The sequence below is a fragment of the Arachis duranensis genome, chromosome 10 (assembly GCF_000817695.3).
Source record: "Arachis duranensis cultivar V14167 chromosome 10, aradu.V14167.gnm2.J7QH, whole genome shotgun sequence".
Classification (NCBI taxonomy): Eukaryota; Viridiplantae; Streptophyta; class Magnoliopsida; order Fabales; family Fabaceae; genus Arachis; species Arachis duranensis.
Window position 1 is genome coordinate 5,495,497 of NC_029781.3, and position 19,708 is coordinate 5,515,204.

The 19,708-nt window shown below is 33.0% G+C and overlaps 2 protein-coding genes across 7 annotated transcripts; one reads left to right on the forward strand and one right to left on the reverse strand.

Moving 5' to 3' along the window:
- Positions 1-8,119: 8,119 nt before the first annotated feature.
- On the forward strand, positions 8,120-11,312 carry LOC107468679 (dicarboxylate transporter 2.1, chloroplastic). Its single transcript, XM_016088013.3, has 4 exons — positions 8,120-9,175; positions 9,815-10,128; positions 10,285-10,733; positions 10,900-11,312. The coding sequence occupies exons 1-4, from the start codon at positions 8,348-8,350 to the stop codon at positions 11,013-11,015; spliced, it is 1,707 nt and encodes a 568-aa protein (XP_015943499.1). The 5' UTR covers positions 8,120-8,347; the 3' UTR covers positions 11,016-11,312.
- A 43-nt stretch (positions 11,313-11,355) lies between these two features.
- LOC107468766 (probable DNA helicase MCM9) lies at positions 11,356-19,113 on the reverse strand. 6 transcript variants are annotated; one of them, XM_016088130.3, is made up of 20 exons: positions 18,878-19,113; positions 18,689-18,791; positions 18,497-18,596; positions 18,266-18,404; positions 18,001-18,067; positions 17,560-17,734; positions 17,238-17,337; positions 16,366-16,463; positions 16,211-16,276; positions 15,516-15,608; positions 14,970-15,086; positions 14,765-14,837; positions 14,472-14,538; positions 14,269-14,350; positions 13,926-14,047; positions 13,783-13,850; positions 13,350-13,459; positions 13,216-13,263; positions 12,986-13,138; positions 11,356-12,771 (listed from the first exon to the last, which is right to left on the reverse strand). In XM_016088130.3, exons 1-20 carry the CDS (start codon positions 19,012-19,014, stop codon positions 12,692-12,694), a joined length of 1,998 nt encoding a protein of 665 aa, XP_015943616.1. In that variant the 5' UTR covers positions 19,015-19,113; the 3' UTR covers positions 11,356-12,691. The 6 variants fall into 6 exon arrangements, 5 of the variants coding, with proteins under 5 accessions (XP_015943616.1, XP_020989815.1, XP_052111230.1 ...); XM_021134156.2 differs by having other exon boundaries at positions 12,973-13,138; XM_052255270.1 differs by having other exon boundaries at positions 18,266-18,369; positions 18,471-18,596.
- Between the last annotated feature and the right edge of the window lie 595 nt (positions 19,114-19,708).

The window sequence follows — 19,708 nt, forward strand, 5'->3', positions numbered from 1 at the left end:
GAATAAAAAAGAAAATTGTAAGTGTTGGTATTGCCAAGAAGAAGGACACTACGCAAATGAATGCCCGAAAAAGAAGGATAAAAAGGATCTTACTAAACAAATAGAAATTGCTAAGTCTTGTTTCATGGAACCATTAGAAGAATCTGATGATAACTTAGACTATATTTTTGAATATGTCTCGGAAACAGACTCAGAGACTGAGTAATAATGCCACATTTATTACTATAAAAATAACAGAAAAGTTTATAAATGCTTTCATAGATTCTGGAGCAACACAATGCTTTGCTAGTTCAAATATAAAACTTGATTGGAAAAAATTAAAGAAACCATTAAGAGTTAGAATAGCTGACAAATCAATACATAAAATTGACCAAAAAGCGGAGATGGTTGAAATTTTTATTATAGGTTCATTGTCCCATCTATATATATGTTAGATTCTGGAATTGAGTTTATCATAGGAAATAACTTTTTAAAGCTATATCATCCATTCATTCAAGAATTAACATATATAGTTTTAAAAGCTCCACACGATTCTTCAATAAATCAAAAATCAAAACGTATAAAAATACCAACTACTACTATAGATAAGATTCTAAACTTTAAAATATTTTCTATATTAGAGACATGTTATTTAAATTTATACTTTCAGATAAAAATTCCAAAAAATAATCTTGAAATAAAGATAGAAGAACTTTTGAATGAAGTTTGTGCTGAAAATCCTTTAGATATTAAAAATACAAAAAACGAATTAGTAAGTATTAAATTAAAAGATCCTACAAAAGAGATAAATGTTCCAAATAAATATTAAATTAAAAGATCCCACAAAAGAAACAAATGTTCCAAATAAAATTCCCTATTCCGCAAGAGATAGAGAAGAGTTCTCATTAGAATGTAAAGATCTTTTGGAAAAAAGAATTATAAGATTAAGTAAAAGTCCTCATGCGGCTCCAGCTTTTTACGTTGAAAACAATAATGAAATTTAAAGGGGAAAACGAAGAATGGTAATAAACTATAAGAAAATGAATGAAACAACTATTGGTGATGCTCATAAACTTCCAAGAAAAGATTCTATTTTAGAAAAAATCAAAGGAGCAACTTGGTTTTCATCTCTTAATGCAAAATCAGGATATTGGCAACTTCGTTTAGACGAAGAAACAAAGAAATTAACTGCTTTTACTTGCCCAACAAAAGAATCAACAAGTGTGTTGCTTTATGAATGGAATGTATTACCATTCGGATTAAAGCAAGCCCCATGTATTTATCAAAGATTTATGGAAGAAAATCTAAAAGAGTTAAATGAATTTGTTTTAGTATACATTGATGATATACTAATTTTTACAAAATAGGATAAAGAAGATCATCTTCAAAAATTATTAATAGTTTTAGAAAGATGTAAAGAAAAAGGATTAGTTCTTAGCAAAAAGAAAGCAAAAATAGCAAGAAAAGAAATAGAGTTTTTTGAGTTAATTTTATCAATTCAAGGAAAGCTAAAACTTCAACCAGATGTTCTAGAAAATGTAAATTTATTTCCTAACAGAATAGAAGATAGAAAACAATTACAAAGATTTTTAGGGTGTATAAATTATATTTCGGATCAGGGATTTTTAAAGAATATAACAGAATACACTAAAAGCTTATTTCCAAAAATAAGTTCTAAAAAAGAATGAAAATGGGATGAAAAAGATAGTATACAAATTCAAAAAATTAAAGAATTATGTGAAAAACTTCCAGAACTTTATATTCCAGAAGAAAATGACTACTTAATAGTAGAAACAGATGCTTCAGACATAACCTGGTCAGGATGTCTAAAAGCTAAGAAAGCTATAAAAGGTTTGGAACAAGAAAAAGAATCACTAGATTCTAAATATCCCCCAAAGGAATTACTTTGCAGGTATATTTCAGGGACTTTTACTCCAACAGAACAGAGATATACTACTCATGAAAGAGAAACTCTAGCAGCAATTAAATCTCTTAAGAAATGGAAAATTGATTTACTACCCAAAGAATTTACATTAAGGACAGATTCAAGTTACTTAACATGTTTCATACGATATAACTTAAAAGTTGATTATAATCATGGACGATTGGTAAGATGGCAATTATTTTTGTTACAATATCCAATAAAAATTGAATATATTAAGGGTGACAAAAATGTTATTGCAGATACATTAACAAGAGAATGGAGTTCGTCTACAACGCATTAGATCACGAAATTAAAAAATACGAACAAGAACTCGAAAAATGCAAGCATTGTCAGCAAATAAGGACACAGATCCAATTCCTCAAGAAGGCCATCGAAGCAATGAAATCAACACAACAACCAAAATCATCAGAGTTCAGCCAGCTAAGCGTGGTGGACAAATCAGGTGAGGAAAAAATTCCAGAAAATAAAACAATTGCTGAAATTATCAAAAAATCCACCCAAGATAAAAAATATTATGTAATTTATAATGGCCCCATGAAATGAGTATATGATGCCTGGGAAAAAGCAGCACTATTTACACATCAATCAAGGATAATTCATAAAGGATGGTTTTTAACACTGGAAGAAGCAAAGGAATCTTTCAGGGAATATGATGCTCTTCATCCAGAGCAAACCCTAAAAAGAGCAGATAAAGCCCCAATTCAAACCCAGAGAACAGGGATAATAAGAAACATTCCTACAAGGGCTGAAATCAAGGAAAAGAAAAGGGTCTGTAAATCAAATCTCAGAGAAACCCTTAACATAGTCCTGAATTGGACAGAAGAAAAGAGGACAATCTTGGGATATTATCCTATTGCCAAAGAACAGCTAACAAAGCTGGTTATATTTCCAGATGCTTCCCCATCTGACACCTATCAGTTTTTTCAGTATGGATTAATTGATACAATTTTAATTTTTAATGATTTGAAAATTATTAGTGAGTTTCCTGCAGGATTTGTTGATGCAGTAAAGAGATTTAAAAATATGATTGACAACGTAAATTCAAGGGATATATCCCTAAAATTTACAAACAGTCAACCTATTTTTAATGAAGAAGAAGAATGCTTGGTTCCAACACACCAAGTAATACTCATGTCCGTCTTCCCAGGAAATTTTCAACCAATTGATCAAGTTCAAGATCTAACAATCTACAGTCATGAAGGAAGACCAGCCAGCACACTAGCAAGGGTCTTCGAAAGAACTAAAAAGATAACAAGGGAATCTCACACAAGAATCAATTATAAAAGCAGAAATAATTTGCTTGTGTCCAGTAAAAGGAATGAAATTGAAGAAAGAGAGATGAGACTCTTAGTGGAATTTGAATCAGCATTCTACAACTTATCTGAACTCTTAGAAAAGCTCCCCGAAGGGATAAAGAGGAATCTCTGCTATTTGATAAAAGACAGAGAAGACCACAAGTGCCAGCTGTGTGTCTCAGAAATATCTGAAGAAAGCAATAATGAAATGGGATCCACTCACATGATAAAAGAAGAAGACAGCGCATCCACCCACATAAAAGAAGAGGACAGCGCATCTGAAGCATCCCTCGACATTATTGCATAATGACGTAAGCGCTTAGGTCATAGAGCACCAACAATGTAGCTGGTGTCAGATAATAAACAATGACGTAAGCAATGACGTCATAAGAAGGGTAAGGATGGAAATTGTCCATCAGACCCAACCATTATAAATAGATTGCTTAGGCAATTGTAGAAGGCATCAAACAATAGAAAGCAGAAGGCTAAGAGTACTCATATGCTAGGAGAGCAAGGAGGAAGCGGCCAAGGCGATTCTATAGTTTGAAGAAGAATTCCCTTAGGAAAAACCAATTCTAAACTCCCCTCTGGAGTCAGTATCTACAATCTCCCCTCTGGAGATAAAAACATCTTATGTAAAATATTCTAAATAAAGGAAGTTTTTCTCCAGAAAGGTACGCCTTTATCTTAATCTCATAGTTATGAATTATTTAGAAAGTTTAGAATTAACGGAAGAATCTGATTATTATAGATTATCTGCCTTATTAGATAATGAAAAACAGGCTGTTCTAAAAACAGAATTAAATCTCAAATCAAATGAAAATTTTAATAAACAAAATCTTTTAAAAGAAGTTTTTAATAGAAAAAATATAATATACTATGGAAAAATTCAACTTGAAGCCCCTATAAAGATAAAATCTGCTAATGGAGAACTTGAAATAGCTTTGATAAATGATGAAGAATTGAGTAAACAGATTGAGAAAATTAAGGATCAACAAAAAAATCTAAAATTGGATGGATTCATATTAGTACTATACAAGTCTTAATCAAATCTACATATATGAAAGGAATTAATTCACCAATAAGCTTAGCAATCTGTGACAAAAGAATTACTGATGACCCAATAGATCAAATAATTGGAATTGTTAAATTCAATGCCCATCTTGGATATGTTATACCTTTATCAACTGAAAATCTTGAAAGATCTATAAGTTTGGCTTATAAAGAATCTAATGGAACAAGACGATGAACCATTTTCAATTACATATGCAATAAATTATGCTTTATCAAATAGCCATCATAGTATAATATTTAAAAACAGAGAAAGAATTTATGTCGATGAATTATTTCAGAAAATTGTAAAAACAGAAATACCAAAATATAAAGCTATTGAAAACCCAGTTCTTTTACTAAAAGAACCATCAGAAAAATTAGTTTCATCGAATTTTCAAATAAGATAATTCAAAATTAATATCCCTTTAAGTTTATCTAAGTTAAAGATTAAAGAAGAAAATTCTGAAATAAAAGAATTAACAAAAAAGGTCGAAAAATTAAATGAAACCCTAAACACTAAGTTATGACAATAAATAAAGAGAAAATATATGTAACATATCAAGACAAGAAACAAGAGCTCTTTGAAAGAAAAAATCGGTTGAATTATTTACAATTTTCTGAAATAAATCAAAGAGCATTTGAAACTCTAAAAATAATCTATGACAAATTGAAAGGAGAAGTTGAAGAGTTAGAAAAATTAATAGAATCTCTAGAAAATAATGATGAATCGATAATAGAATTTGCAGAAATTCTAAGATAACTAATGAAGTATACAAAGATTGAAAGACCAGAAAATAAAATAAAAAGAAAAAGGGCGAAAAAATTAAAAAGTAAAATAAAGGAATATAAAAGAGAATTAAATAATCTTCAATTCGAAATTAATGACCTTATAATAAAAAGAATAGAAATAAGAACAAATATAAACAAGTTAGAACTAAACTTAAAAAATTTATAAATGCCTGGAACACCATATTATGATTTAAAAGAATTAAAGCTGTTAAAAGAAAAAATGGAGAAGGAAATTGAAAAATTAAACAGTTCAATACTTTTGATTATGAAATTACAAATTATAAAGTACCACCAACCAAATCTATACAAATTATAAACTTATTCGAAGCAAAATATGAAGAGTTAATTTTAAAAATTGGTATCAGAGCCAAGTTAACGATTAAGGGTAACACTTTTTCTTTAAGCAACACTTTTAGTGATACACTTTTAAATCAATAAAAAACAAAAATCTGTAAATCTGTACCAAAACACATCTGTACACTAGATGGACTCTTATTATATATTTCTATATTTACATATATTTTATATAGTTTTAATATATATTTATATTTTATATAAATAATTAATTTTTTTATTTACACATGGCATCATAGAAATTGAGGTTGTTGTAATTAGAATTTTTCGCTTATTATTGTAAGTTTATAACTGGCATGGTATATTTTATTTAATTTTATTAAATATATTTGATCCGTATTATATTTATTGGATCGGATCAGATATTGAGTATATCTGCATAATTTAAAAAAATTGTTTAAAATCTTTTTTTTTTAGAAAATCTATTTTTTTCATTTGTTTAAGCCTATTTACTCTTAAAATATTATCAATAAAAATCCTTTTGAATAACAAAAGAAAAATAATAACTCAAGATATAAGTTTAATTATTTTAAGTTAAAATACAGCATAAAAAATTAAAAGTAAGATATCATAAAATTCATATCACATTAGAGTTTACTTTCTTATATTATACTATTTATATGAGACGTGCAGATATGCGGATATACGGATCGGATTTGCGGATATCACTGCCAAATTTGTAATCCAATCCTACCATAGTGTGGATAGGATTCGATCCGATGACTATGTAGATCGAATAATATCTATAAAATTCAGATTGGATGTAAATAATTACTGCGGATATGCAGATATTATTCGATTCGTGTGCAGTTATAACAGGTACAATTGGTATATTGTACCAGCATACTATTGGTTAAGGTACTTATTGAAGAAATACATCAATTAAAAAAATAAAATAAATAAAAGTACCCTTTCTTTTCGTTGAAAAGATGTAATAATAATATGTTGAGGTAATTGACTCAGGTTAGGCTGTAATTTTTATTCAAAAAAAAATAGTTGAGTTTCATATGTTATTTATCATGCAATTCACATATTCATTACTTTTGTACATTAACAATTTAAGTTAATGTATCTTAAATTAATTTATGTTAAAATATATTAAAATTATTAAGATGGAAAGTTTTTTGTTAGAAGAACTATTAAACTCATAATTTAGTGATTAAATATCCTATATTTCATTTAAACTCAAAATTGGGTATTGTCATCCCCTTCTCCTGTTGCCCTTAAATAAAGGCAAAATATATTTTTTCATTAAAATTTGTAATTTTTGTTTATAAAATATAAACTTTTACATAGATCGATATTGTAGTTTCTTCTTTTTCACATCACTTTCTCATTCTTTCTTCAAATACATGGTAACCAAAAAGAACAACATAAGAAAATTAAAGTCACATATGTCAAGAAATTTTTTAGTTTGGATTTTTTAATATTTATAACATGAGGATAATAGAGGAAAAATGAAAGTCTTTTCATCCTGTTGTCTCAAATAGCAGAAAATGACATCTAACAAATGGAACATGAGTCACAAACTTTGGGCATGAGAAAAATTTCAACTAAAGCAAGCAAAACCCCAAACCATGAGAAAAATGGAGCCTGCGTACGTGCCCAAAAAAATGTTACTATATGATATGTAATGTAACTTTGTAAATGCATCATGCAAGCCACCAATAATAGTTAGGGAATCTACATCATAGTTTTCTTTTTCTCTATTTATAAGAGAACCTCCTATTATCTTTCTATAAAAATTCAAATATACGTGAAGTTAATAATTAAAAGTTATTTGATAATAATTTAGTCAAATTTATTAAATTATTTAATAATTTTAATTATTAATTTCGTATAAAATTAATTGAGTTTTTACCTTCTCTTTCATTTTATGAAATCCAAAATGATATATCTTTTGAGAAATGTTAGGAAATAACAACTTTTGTAATTTATAGTAAGAGTGTCAAAAAATTTCAGACCGACCGTCTCGAATGAAGTCCCAATGGTAAAAAATTTTTTTCTGGAATGGGAATAGAGAGTAAAATTCTCCCGAGACAAGCGCGAAATTCCCGCCCCATCCCCGATAATTCCTTGAATTGTTGAACTTACTTAATAACCCTTACTTTATTTTTAATATATGAATTTTTTAGTAATTTCACTCATTGAAAAACTTTAACCCTATTGTTCAAGATTTTATTTTATAGATTATGATTTGCTATATTATATTTTTGGATTTATAATCTTAGATAAGATATATTTGTGTGTTTGTAATAATATTTTGTAATTTATTTTTTTATTTTTATATTTTTTATTATAAAGATGGAGAATGGGATCCCACAGAAAACGCGAGACACAAGGAAAATGGGGATAGGAACAATTATTTCTCCATGACGAGAAACAAGGCGAAAACGGGGATTAATTCCGCCCCATTGACATCTCTAATTTGTAGCCATCAATAATAATTTTAATGGTGTGAGATTGATATGAGATTTCATTGAATGACTCCATTTTTTTTTTTTGCGGGTTCTTTTCCATTTCTTTTAGCTCTTAGATTTTAACATAATCCTCGTCATGAGGGTACCTAAATGTTGATATAAGAGTATTGCATATTTTGTGTGAGAGACCCAACAAACAGAAGATGTTAAGAAACTTCCTATGATTTCCCTCCTCACATCAAAAGATTAAAAGATCCCATTCCTCTGCTACAACAATGGCCACACCCCACTTTGGAATTACCGAATTAAATCACACACCAGATCTTTAATTTTTATTTTTCAAAAAAAAAAAAACTTTATTATATAAGTCATAAAACTTCAAAAACAAAAGGCTCTCTCCAATTACCCAATCTTATTCTTATTCTCTGCTGCTGCTTTTTTTTCGCCTTCTTGTTTGCTGGTTCTTACTCTCTCCTTCTGAGAATCACTCATTTCCATTGTTGCTGTTAGCAATGGAGAGCTTTGCGCTGCACTCGCTCTCCACCTCAACCTCTTTCTCTCTCTCATCTTCACGCTTCTCCCTTCACCACCGTTCTCGACCCATCATGACAAACAGATCCCAACTCTCACTTCCACTGAATCCACAATCACGTTCAAACCCATCTCCCAAATCACCCCTCATTTCTCAAGTTTTCTCCTTTCCCTCCAAAGCTTCAAAATTTAACACTTCCTCAAGACCCCATTACAGCCCACTTCATGCTTCTTCATCTTCCTCAAATTCTCCGTCACCACCGCCACTGCAGGGTGCAAAGCCCATTCCTTTCGTAATCTCCGTGTGCATAGGCCTCATTGTTCGTTTCTTAGTTCCCAAGCCAGTGGAAGTTACTCCAGAGGCATGGCAATTGCTCTCAATTTTCCTCTCAACCATCGCGGGCCTTGTCCTGAGCCCGTTGCCCGTTGGAGCCTGGGCTTTTCTGGGCCTTACAACTGCTGTGGTAACCAAAACTTTAACCTTTGGTGCAGCCTTCAGTGCCTTCACCAACGAAGTGATTTGGTTGATTGTGATTTCATTCTTCTTTGCCCGTGGATTTGTGAAAACTGGTTTGGGAGATAGAATTGCAACTTACTTTGTGAAGTGGATGGGGAAGAGCACTTTGGGTTTGTCTTATGGTTTGACATTCAGTGAAGTGCTTATTGCTCCGGCAATGCCGAGCACCACCGCAAGAGCTGGTGGTGTGTTCTTGCCGATCATCAAGTCACTGTCACTCTCCGCTGGCAGTGAACCTGGCAATCCTACTGCTAAGAGGCTTGGTGCTTATCTCGTTCAGAACCAGTTTCAGGTTGGTTTGGTGTTAATAGTATTCACAGATTTGTAATCATGGCTAGAATCATTGATGGATTTTGGTTAACGGAATGTCTGGACAGTATTATATGAGAATTATCACTATAAAACTTCTAACCATTTCAGGCAGAGATTTCAGAATGTTTTTAGCTATGATGCACAAATGCTACATGTTCACTAGCATATGAGCATCTGCATCAAATACTGCTATCCTAAAATTCTTAAATTTGTGAGTTTTCATAAAATGTCTTATATTTAGTATCACACTGTACTGTGATACTTGCATTGTATTTGTATTTGTGCAACATAGAATTTAGGTTCTTTTTCAGCTTGGCTTTTGTGAAAGAACTGAAAATCTATCTTAAATATTGCTTAGTTGCTGTATGTTTCAATCATTTGTATAAATTCCTATTTTCTTTTAATTTTATTGGCTATGTTTTGGTTTTAGTATAAGTATAAGTATTGTTTTATGAAAGCTGTTGCAACTATATCTGGGTATTACAAATGTGTCATAGTAATGATCATAATCTATTTTGATGTAGCTGAATTCTACTCTTTTGTATTTTGTTTCTTATTTGCAAATTGCTATCATGAGATAATGAAGTGACTTGTGCATTGCCTTTGTGACCTGTGACAGTCTGCTGGTAACTCTAGTGCTCTTTTCCTAACTGCTGCAGCTCAAAATCTGCTGTGTATCAAATTAGCAGAGGAGCTTGGGGTCATTGTTTCTAGCCCTTGGGTTACTTGGTTCAAGGCAGCTAGCTTACCTGCACTTGTTTGTCTTCTTGTTACACCGTTGGTTTTATACAAGCTCTATCCCCCTGAAATTAAAGACACACCGGAAGCACCTGCCTTGGCTGCAAAGAAACTCGAAACTATGGGCCCTGTCACAAAAAATGAATGGATTATGGTTTCTACGATGCTTCTTGCCGTCTCTTTGTGGATCTTTGGGTATGCTTGACATACTCATACTATAAATATACATGAATTTTTTCTTGAATGATTTATTGGTTTGTTGACATTTTGGACAGTATAAACTGTCCCACTGTCATATAAACTATCATTGAATTGAATTCAGAATCATCAATACTTTTTGGGTTCTTGCAGAGATAGTCTCGGCATAGCAAGTGCTGTAGCTGCGATGATTGGGTTATCAATACTACTTGTATTAGGAGTTCTTGACTGGAATGACTGCTTGAATGAGAAATCGGCTTGGGATACCTTGGCTTGGTTTGCCATTCTTGTGGGCATGGCAGGCCAGTTGACAAACCTTGGTATCGTAACCTGGATGTCTGATTGTGTAGCCAACTCGCTTCGGTCATTCTCTTTGAGCTGGCCAGCTTCACTAGCTGTTCTTCAGGCAGCTTATTTCTTAATCCACTACCTTTTCGCAAGTCAGACAGGACACGTGGGGGCTTTATACTCTGCATTTCTTGCTATGCATAGGGCAGCTGGTGTTCCTGGTGTTCTGGCTGCGCTCGCTTTAGGTTACAACACAAATCTTTTTGGTGCAATAACACACTATAGTAGCGGTCAGGCTGCTGTATACTTCGGAGGTTTGTCCCTGTCTTTTTCTTTTCTCTTTTGTTCTTTCCGGCTATTCAATTATTTAGCTTGTGTATGTTTAGCAACTTTATTCTATCCCCATTCTTCATACCGTGCATGATATTTCTAATCTGTAATTTCTTGGCTGAAATTGTTGTGATTTTCCTTCTTTGGCAGCTGGTTATATCGACCTTCCTGATATATTCAAAATGGGGTTCGTTATGTTTGTTATCAATGCTATCATCTGGGGAGGTGTTGGTGCTTTCTGGTGGAAATTTTTGGGACTGTATTGATTCCCATTTCAGTGTAAGTAAATATCAGTTTTTCCCAGTTTCAATAGGCCTTTCTTCTTCCCGGCCAAAAGAAAACGAAAGAAAAGGTCCTTCATGTAAAGGACAATTGAGCTCAACACAATTTTTCAATTTTCTGCCTTCAGCTTTATTTGTCGTCTTAGTTTTAGCAGTGTCACATTTAGTTTACAAACAATAAATGATATTCTGATAAAGGGTTTTATGGAAACCTACATTCAAGATTTGAAATCGATATGATCTTCATTGATGGAGGTTTAGCCTGGTTTGAAGGTGTTCCTATTTGTGATTTATTCTTTCTTTGTCAGTGTTGTTATCTATAATATGGTGCTATTTTCAAGCTTACTTTATTCATGGCGTTTTAATAAACATTAAGACTATATTATTTCTTCCCACTTAGGATACTGTGAATTGACAGAATATAATTGCATTGAACAAGTCATGTCGTACATTCAAGAATGTACCATGATGGAGTACATTAATATCATTTTTAAGTTGATTACTAGTGTTAATTATGAATTAGTGGCCCTGTGATAAGTGAAGCTCTGGTTTCGGTGCAGCATCATTCTTATCCTGTACTGTAGTGTGACAGATTGAATTATTATACAATACTTTCAAATAATGTTATCCAATAATTACTCATCAATAAATGAGGTTATGATGAGCTTTGAAATGTGTAATCTGCTGCTGCTGTTGTATGAGTATCTGAGACATTGCAGAAGATTCAGATACTCAATTGTGATGCACTTGAGGAATGTGAAAGGAAGAACTAGGAGGTATTAACTCTCGATAACAATACTCAATCTTATATTTATTACTATACTTTATCCAGTCGAATAGAAATGAGTACTACTATGTAAATAAATAAATAAACGTGTTTGAGAGAGCTGCAAGAGATACCTCATTAGTCATTATGCATTTCCACATCAGAATTAGAATTCAGAAGATGAGACTAGTAAGTGAAGCTTGAAATCTTGATATTCTGCGAGATTCATGTATTGTCTGCAAAGATAGATATGAATGTAAGGTCACAAGGTTGAGTTGAATGTTAACCGTTATTCGTCAAGCCATTTTGAAGCAAAAGGACTCAACAGTGGCATCTGACTGTTAGCTGTCCTACCTATCTAACTTACATGTCAAATTTTAGTTATGGTTTGGAAGTGTGTTAGTTCAATGAATATATATTAAATGAAATTAAGCTGAGTCAATTTAGTTTCATTAAGCAAAGTACGCGTAGGGCTTCTGAGATTTATTAAATGAAAGTAAAAATTTGAAAAGAAATTCACCTTAACACTCGCTTTAATTGCCAAATAAGAGTTGCAAACCTACAAACATTTGTATTCAGGCTAATACAACAAAATCATCATTCAAATTGAGTGCCCCTCTCAACAGATCGAAAGTACATAATAAATAAAGACTAGAGAAAAGGCGAAGATAGGAAAGGCATCTATCTAATTGTCTAGTAAGAGAACTAAAATGTTTTGCCCCCTTACTTAAATGCCAACTAAATAACATAGCTAACTAAAAGTAATCACTTTCGTGATTAATCTACAAGACTTCAATTTTGTTATCCTGTGCCAACTAATAGCAGATCTAACTAAAAATAATCACTTTAATGATTCAATATACAGGACTTCAATTTTGTTATCCTCCCTTGTCCTTCAGTCTCCCATTCTGTTCATATCAGAGAAGTCATCTATTGATCCCAACTTTTCCAGGATCAGTCTTTCTTGCTTAGCATCTGTTTTGCACGTAGTTAAGAAGTTCTTGTTGAAAGCAAATCAAAATGCCGTCGAGAAAAATGTCTAGATAAAGAATATACCATGCTACCAATGGATTTTCTGGAAAAAAAAAATGGTTTTTCTAATGGAGCATAGGTTCATGATAAAGACAAGTTTGATTGTACAATTTATATACAGCTACATAATGCAAGGAGAGATACCTAGCAAGGATACATTCCTGATCAGGGTTTTCAGTAAAATTGGAGTGCAGGGCATTCCCAATGCAATCCACTATAGCTGAGGTAGTCATTGAGGATTCTACGCATAAAATTGCTGTGATGGCATCTAATCGGGTCACTTCATTTCTGAACATCAGCCTTGCATGAGCTGTCATTAAAGATCAAAAGCACATAAGAGGATAAGGAAGTTAAATGGGTAATTTCACCATAGTTCCAGTTATATACCTTGAGCTAGGCGTATTAAACTTTCCAGCATCCGGACGGTGGTCCTGGCTACATTGCAAATTTGGAACTTAATTTAACGACATAAATTGATGAGCATTAAACGTGATTTAGAAAGGGACATATTTATCTGAAACCTGCATTATGAGTTGCAGACTTCCTTTGAAGTTGATAATAGCTAGATATGACTCTTTCGGCCTCTCTTGTAAGGACTGGCTTGAAAGTTTCTTTCACATAGTGTAAGTACCTGCAAGATTAGAAATAACCAAGAGTCTCTTACCGAGCCAACTACATAAAAAATTAAGAAATTCAGAAACTTAAAAGCTCTATCTAATTTGAAAACCTTCTATGAGACAGAGAATTCAATGGAGACTGATTTGGTATACAACTAACTTCACTATTTTAAATGAGAAAGAAATGTTTTATCCTATTTTTAATTAGGATAGCAAGAGGAAAGAAAAGGAAGCAAGAAATTAAAGTTGGGATGTAGAAAAACCAATGCAAGATAGGATTCAAACTTCTTTTTCCTTTTTATGCATGTTATCCATGGTCGTCAGCTGCATATTTCACCTCTTGAGTGTAGAAAGAGGCCAGACTTTTGCTAGATCTTCATCGTTGTTGGCTCTATCAGGTTCTGCCTGAATATTAGTTTTCATAAAAGTGTTATATCTGTACCCACAGAAAGCTTTTTAATGCAGATGGTTATAGATTACCTCAGAAAGAATATGGGATGAAACTACTGCATCCCATTCAGGATTCTTTGTATCCAAGAGCACAAGGACAATATCAAACCTGCTAAGTAAAGGACCAGAGAGTGTTGTATTGACAGACAGAGCTACCTTGTGTTAAGTTGGACAAGTAATAAACTGAAGCAACTGTGAATTTAGCGGCAAACGAGGTTGCTATAATTACTACATTGATAGTTCAGAAATTTCTAAGCTAGCAGCTAGAGGAAAAAATTTCGTGGACTAGAAATTGTACATCAGTAATACCGAACAATTTTTAAACGTCAATTTAGAATAGTATTAGACAAATATATATTGACTGAAGTGATACGTTGATCGGGGTCATATTGCCCTTTAGGATTTGTGGCACCAAATACCGTTGTTCTAGTGCTGAGTGTTGTTACAAGACCAGCCTGGACAAAGCATGAGAGTATGTAAGCAGCAGCGATGCTTTTCACCACAAGATACATGTCTGTATTGAGAAAAGCAGAAGTTCATTCAGGTTTTGCGTAATATTCAAATATTCCACCCTACCTTAGCTACACTTATTGTTTGCTGCTCCATGGCTTCATGTATTGTTGCCCTGTCATGTTCCCTCATGCTGGGAAAAAGGAAGTTTATATAAACAATGCTAAGTATCATAAACAACTCTGCTGGAATTTCCATAAATCTAAACTTCTCATAAATGCATCCACTGAAAACTACCCTGACCAACTTGAAGTGACAAATTTGGTATGATGATGAGGAGTAGAACAAATGTGATGTAAATCTTGTTAACCCTCTTACTGTGACTATATACATTCTTGTGTCCTTCATAAAGTGCTTACCTATCGAATTCATCTATGCAGCACAATCCTCCATCTGCTAAAACAAGGGCTCCAGCTTCCAACATCCACTCACCTAAAAATTCCATAAATTGGCCATGCACTTAGCAAAACCAATTACAAGATACACAGATTCATGCATGTCTACATTTAGACGAGTTAATAATGTGGGCTATTTATCAGTAAAAATTGATGTATGGAAATTTGCCTCCATCCTTCACTGCAGTAACCGTCAATCCAGCACTTGTGCTTCCCAGCCCAGTGGTAATAACAGATCTATTGCTCAATTTCGCTGCAAATTTCAGAAACTGAGACTTTCCAGTGCCTATATCAAACATAAAAAGGCAAGTTATAGAAAACGAGGACCAACTTTATTTTGTCATTTCTTTTATTCCTTAAGTCGATGATAAGAATTCACAAAACAGTTAACAAACAGTTCAGATATATAATTAAGAAAACTGCACTAAAGCTAACAGCATATAGAAATTTCTCGTATAAGTCCGACTATTATGTGGTCACTTTTCAAATTTCCTTTTCTTGGTTGAACATCATTGAACAAGTAGTGGCATAACTGAAGCACAACAAAGAACTTAATTGGTAGAACTCGCCTTTTTTTGTCTAATCGAAGTCACTTTCACGGGTGTGTTGTAGTATTCATGAAGCAATAAAAAAATCATCTATGCTACAAACTTGAAACAAGTAATAACAATAGTAGCATTGCTCATATAAATCACATTAGCAATAGATTGCATACCGGGATCACCAACCAAGAGTAAGTGAGATTCCCCTCTTACCCTTGTTCCAGAAGCATCGACATGTTGAACACCTCCTATAAGTGTTAATGCAACTGATTGAAAGACAACAGATATGAAATGAGAAAGATCATAACTGATATCTTGATAGTAGTATTTTAGTTTGCTGACATGAATATAGAAACAAAATGAATGAGAGCCTCCATATCACACTTTTGCTGCCCATCTAACTCCAGTCCAGGACTAATTTCTTTATATAAAATCTTTGCAAATTCAAGTATTTCCATCTATGATCTTTATGAGGTTCCTCTCTTGAATGAAACCAAATGGGACCTATAGAGATCATGTTATCATCTATAAGATCCTCATTTCCACATGCCTAGATCAAGTGAGTCTTATTGCATCTAATCTAAGTACTCATTTATGGTTTGCAAAAAATTGTTTTGATTTAAAATTTTTCATAAATTTAACCCCTTCTACCTTGTCTTTCTCTGTATCATATTTAAGTCTGTTGCATAAACTTTCTCTCCAACATGCACAAAAGAATTTGGGATCTTGGAATTTAAAAGTCAAAATCCATCATAGATAGACGTCATTTGTTTATCAAAATGGAAAATATAAAATATGTCAAAGCAACAACAAATCCTTGAGAAAAATAGCAATATGTAAATAGCCATCACCATAAATATGTGTTTACCGGCCAGCTTGACAGTAAACAGGCCAAATACTTGTGGGCAAATTCCTCGAAGAATAGCATTCCTCCCTGGATCATTTTGAAACATCCAAGAAGTTAAGAAAATATGAAATTAAATGATACAAAGGATAACCAAGATACGTGTTCTTGGATACCACCTTTTAAGGGTGCATCTTTGAAATGTTCCCAGAACTGCTTGAATTTTGTAACTAAGTCATCAGAAATGTCCATTTCTGACTTCAGTTGATTGGTCCTCCTGAAACAAGGAGAATGCTCTGCTTCCATTAAACTGAGAGTAACTGACTTCAATTTATAGTATAACTTAATTCAATGAAATCATTCAATGTGTGCTCCGCTTAGGATATTATACATATAATATGTGAATCATACTATCTGACTGACAACCTATTATGTGGTTTGCAATAGGACAGAAAAGGGAAGCAGACAAGCAGTGGCAAATCAGTTCCTAGGAGTAATTAAATCATTAAGGAACATTCATGATAGACCAAATGTTGCAAATGAAGACACGGCCAAAGGAAAGAAAGCATTTTGAAGGTGGAAGATGGTGAAGCCAGAAAAATCTACAATTCAGTCCTGAAGAATATGGGTGGCATGGATCTATCCTCAGACCAGCTACCAAAGGGGCGCTGACACAGAAACTACTGTGCCAAAACACAATCAACCAAAATGATTACTCTATTATATGAACTGTAGTTAGCATTAATTATGATCATTCAACGGCAGGTTGAGAAAAAACTCATCTTCTTGAGGAGGAATTTCATAAGAAAACAGTACCAGTTAAAAAGAACATGAGAAATGAATGATAAGCCAAGTTAGGAGATAAGGTTTGCATCACAACCACAAGTATCACCAGACTGCCCATAAATTATGAGTAAGGGAGAGAGTTTAGGAGATGCATAAATAAATATTTATACAATTTACCATGAAAAGAAACAAGAAGAATGACAAATGCTAGTAAGTTCTTTTTGCTTAACAAGGTTTTAAAGGCAAAGAAAGAGAACTTCTTCACCTTACATTGTTGGCTATTAATACAGGATCAAGGTCACAGCGCACATCTTTCAACTCTGGAGACCATTTTGCAGTCAAGAGACCAGTGACAATCACATCATCTGCAAGTAAAAGAGAATTGAAGTCCTCAACCAGCCCAATAACTAAAAATAGAAGAATGTATGTCCAGAATATTCAATTTAGGTAGAGACATAATACATTAACTTATTTTAACCAGCTTTCCTACATACTTCTTAGTCTAGGAAGAAAACAGTTGTTAAAATACCATGTGCATGTCATGCAATCATATTGAAGAGAAAAAGAATCAAAGCTGATGTAAATACCTCCAGCTTTAACAACATCAACCAGATCATCATGCAAGATGACAAGAATTGAACGAGGAATGGCCCCAACACCTAGCACCTGTGTACTTTCTTGGATTTTTATCTCCTGATAATCATGGCATACTATAGTATTTTCTACATACTGGAAGTTTGTGCCTCCACAGGGCTTCAATTTCTGCCATTAGGAACAATTAAAACAACCAAATGAAAGATATGCTATCATCGGATCTACAGAAGAACAAAGACATAGTACTGCAGGATCGAGTTTCCAAAATCAATTTTTAAGCTTCCTGGGCAAATTTGCAGGTTTAATATGCTGCACTCCCCAACTTAGAGAAAGAAACTTAACACAGCAGTGCAAGCGAACACATTTCTAATGTTACATTTTAATACATGGCATCTGGGGTGAAATGAAATATTTAATCTCAGTGTAGAAGATACCTGCATGGGGCAAATTGAAGGTAATGATATGGAGTTTCGAGCTTCAACCTCAGGATAAACTGTGAAGCTGTACGCATGCTTTGTTAATCCAATTAACATATTGCTTAATGTGATGAACAAAATGCAGCAAAGCTAACCATCATTTAATAAACTTCATCTTACCATCTACTGTCACACGTGATAATCCTGAGCTAATCCCTAATGTTATCCTTAGGACATATAATTTAACAAAAACATGGATTGAAAAAAGAAAAAAAGTGCTGACCTCTTCTTGCATTTGTTGCACATATACTTCCTCTCTCCTTCATGCATCTTGATTGCCCCAGACCTGATTACAGTCCCTTTCACAGTGAGAAGAATTCCGCGATGCTGCACTCGAACACGCCCTATGGTCGGAAACGTCTCTAATTCCATCATCCAAAAAATGTCAAAATATAAAGTGTCCTTATTCCTTAAGTAAGGGGAATTACAACAAATAGGTTTAATGCTAACAAACCAGAGCATTCAAGGGGAGAACCACTGATGTTGATTCGAACATGAATGAAATTCTTCTCAACAACATTCTTCTCTTGCTCTAAATCTCTCACCACGATTCTCTGCACGACTCGCAACACAAATCGAAGTGAATTGCAGCTTTCTCCTCCAAATGAATAAAAATGTGAAAAGATAAAAAAGAAAGAAAACGAACGTGAGACAAGAGAGCAGCATTGTCGAAGGCTTGCAAGTAAGGGGTGGGTTGGGAGAATATGAGACGCGCAAGGTGAGGATGTTCCTCCATCAACTCTGCGAAGCTAAAGAAAGAGAAAAGAGGTTTGTTTCAGTATTAAATATGCGTTGTAGAAAGTAAAAAGTGAAATTGATGCAACAGAAGAGTTACTCAATGAAGAGAGGATAGTGAAGATTGGGATCGGGAGAGGAAGCGATGGATCGGAGCTGGTCGGAGTGGTAGCGAAGCAGATAAGTGGCCATTGGCTTCTCCCACTCCCATGGATCGCTCTGCAACTGCACCTCCATCACTCTCACACTGCTGCAATCGTCGCGGGTTTTGGCGCCAAATCATGGAAGATCACAAAACCTTTTTGTTTTTCATTTGGTCTTGTTGGCAAATGTCAATGGGCCTTTTCTTTTTCCTGCGCAAACAATTAGCTTGAAAGTTTTAGTTGCTCACGTTATTTTTTAACCGGCTAATCTAACGGCTCAACAACTAATCTATTACGAATCTAAAATTCATTTAAGAGTTTGTTGAGATCGAATTTTCAACACTTACCATAAATGAATGAACTGATTGCTCGACCAACTCAAATTGATTATAATTAGTCTAATTTAAAATAGCCAAAAAACAATTAAAATATCAATTTATTAATAATCCTTCTTATAATCTTAGGTTAATCCTAGATGATGATTATAAAAGAACAATTTTATCCTAATTTATTCCTATTTTATAATTTTTATTTTGATTTAAGTTCCGAATTTTTACCAAAAAAATAGCAAAAAAACAATTAATTTATTAAGACTAATTTTTTAAATATAACCTTCATTGTGTTTGATAAATTAAAATAAACATGATTTTTAATAAACACAAATTACAAAAAAATTGTTGTTTGATAAAATTATTTTCAATATTAAAATAGTTTTAATAAACATAAAAATATAAACATCTTACTTTAAAAAATTTATTTATTTATATTTATTATATTTAAGTATCTCT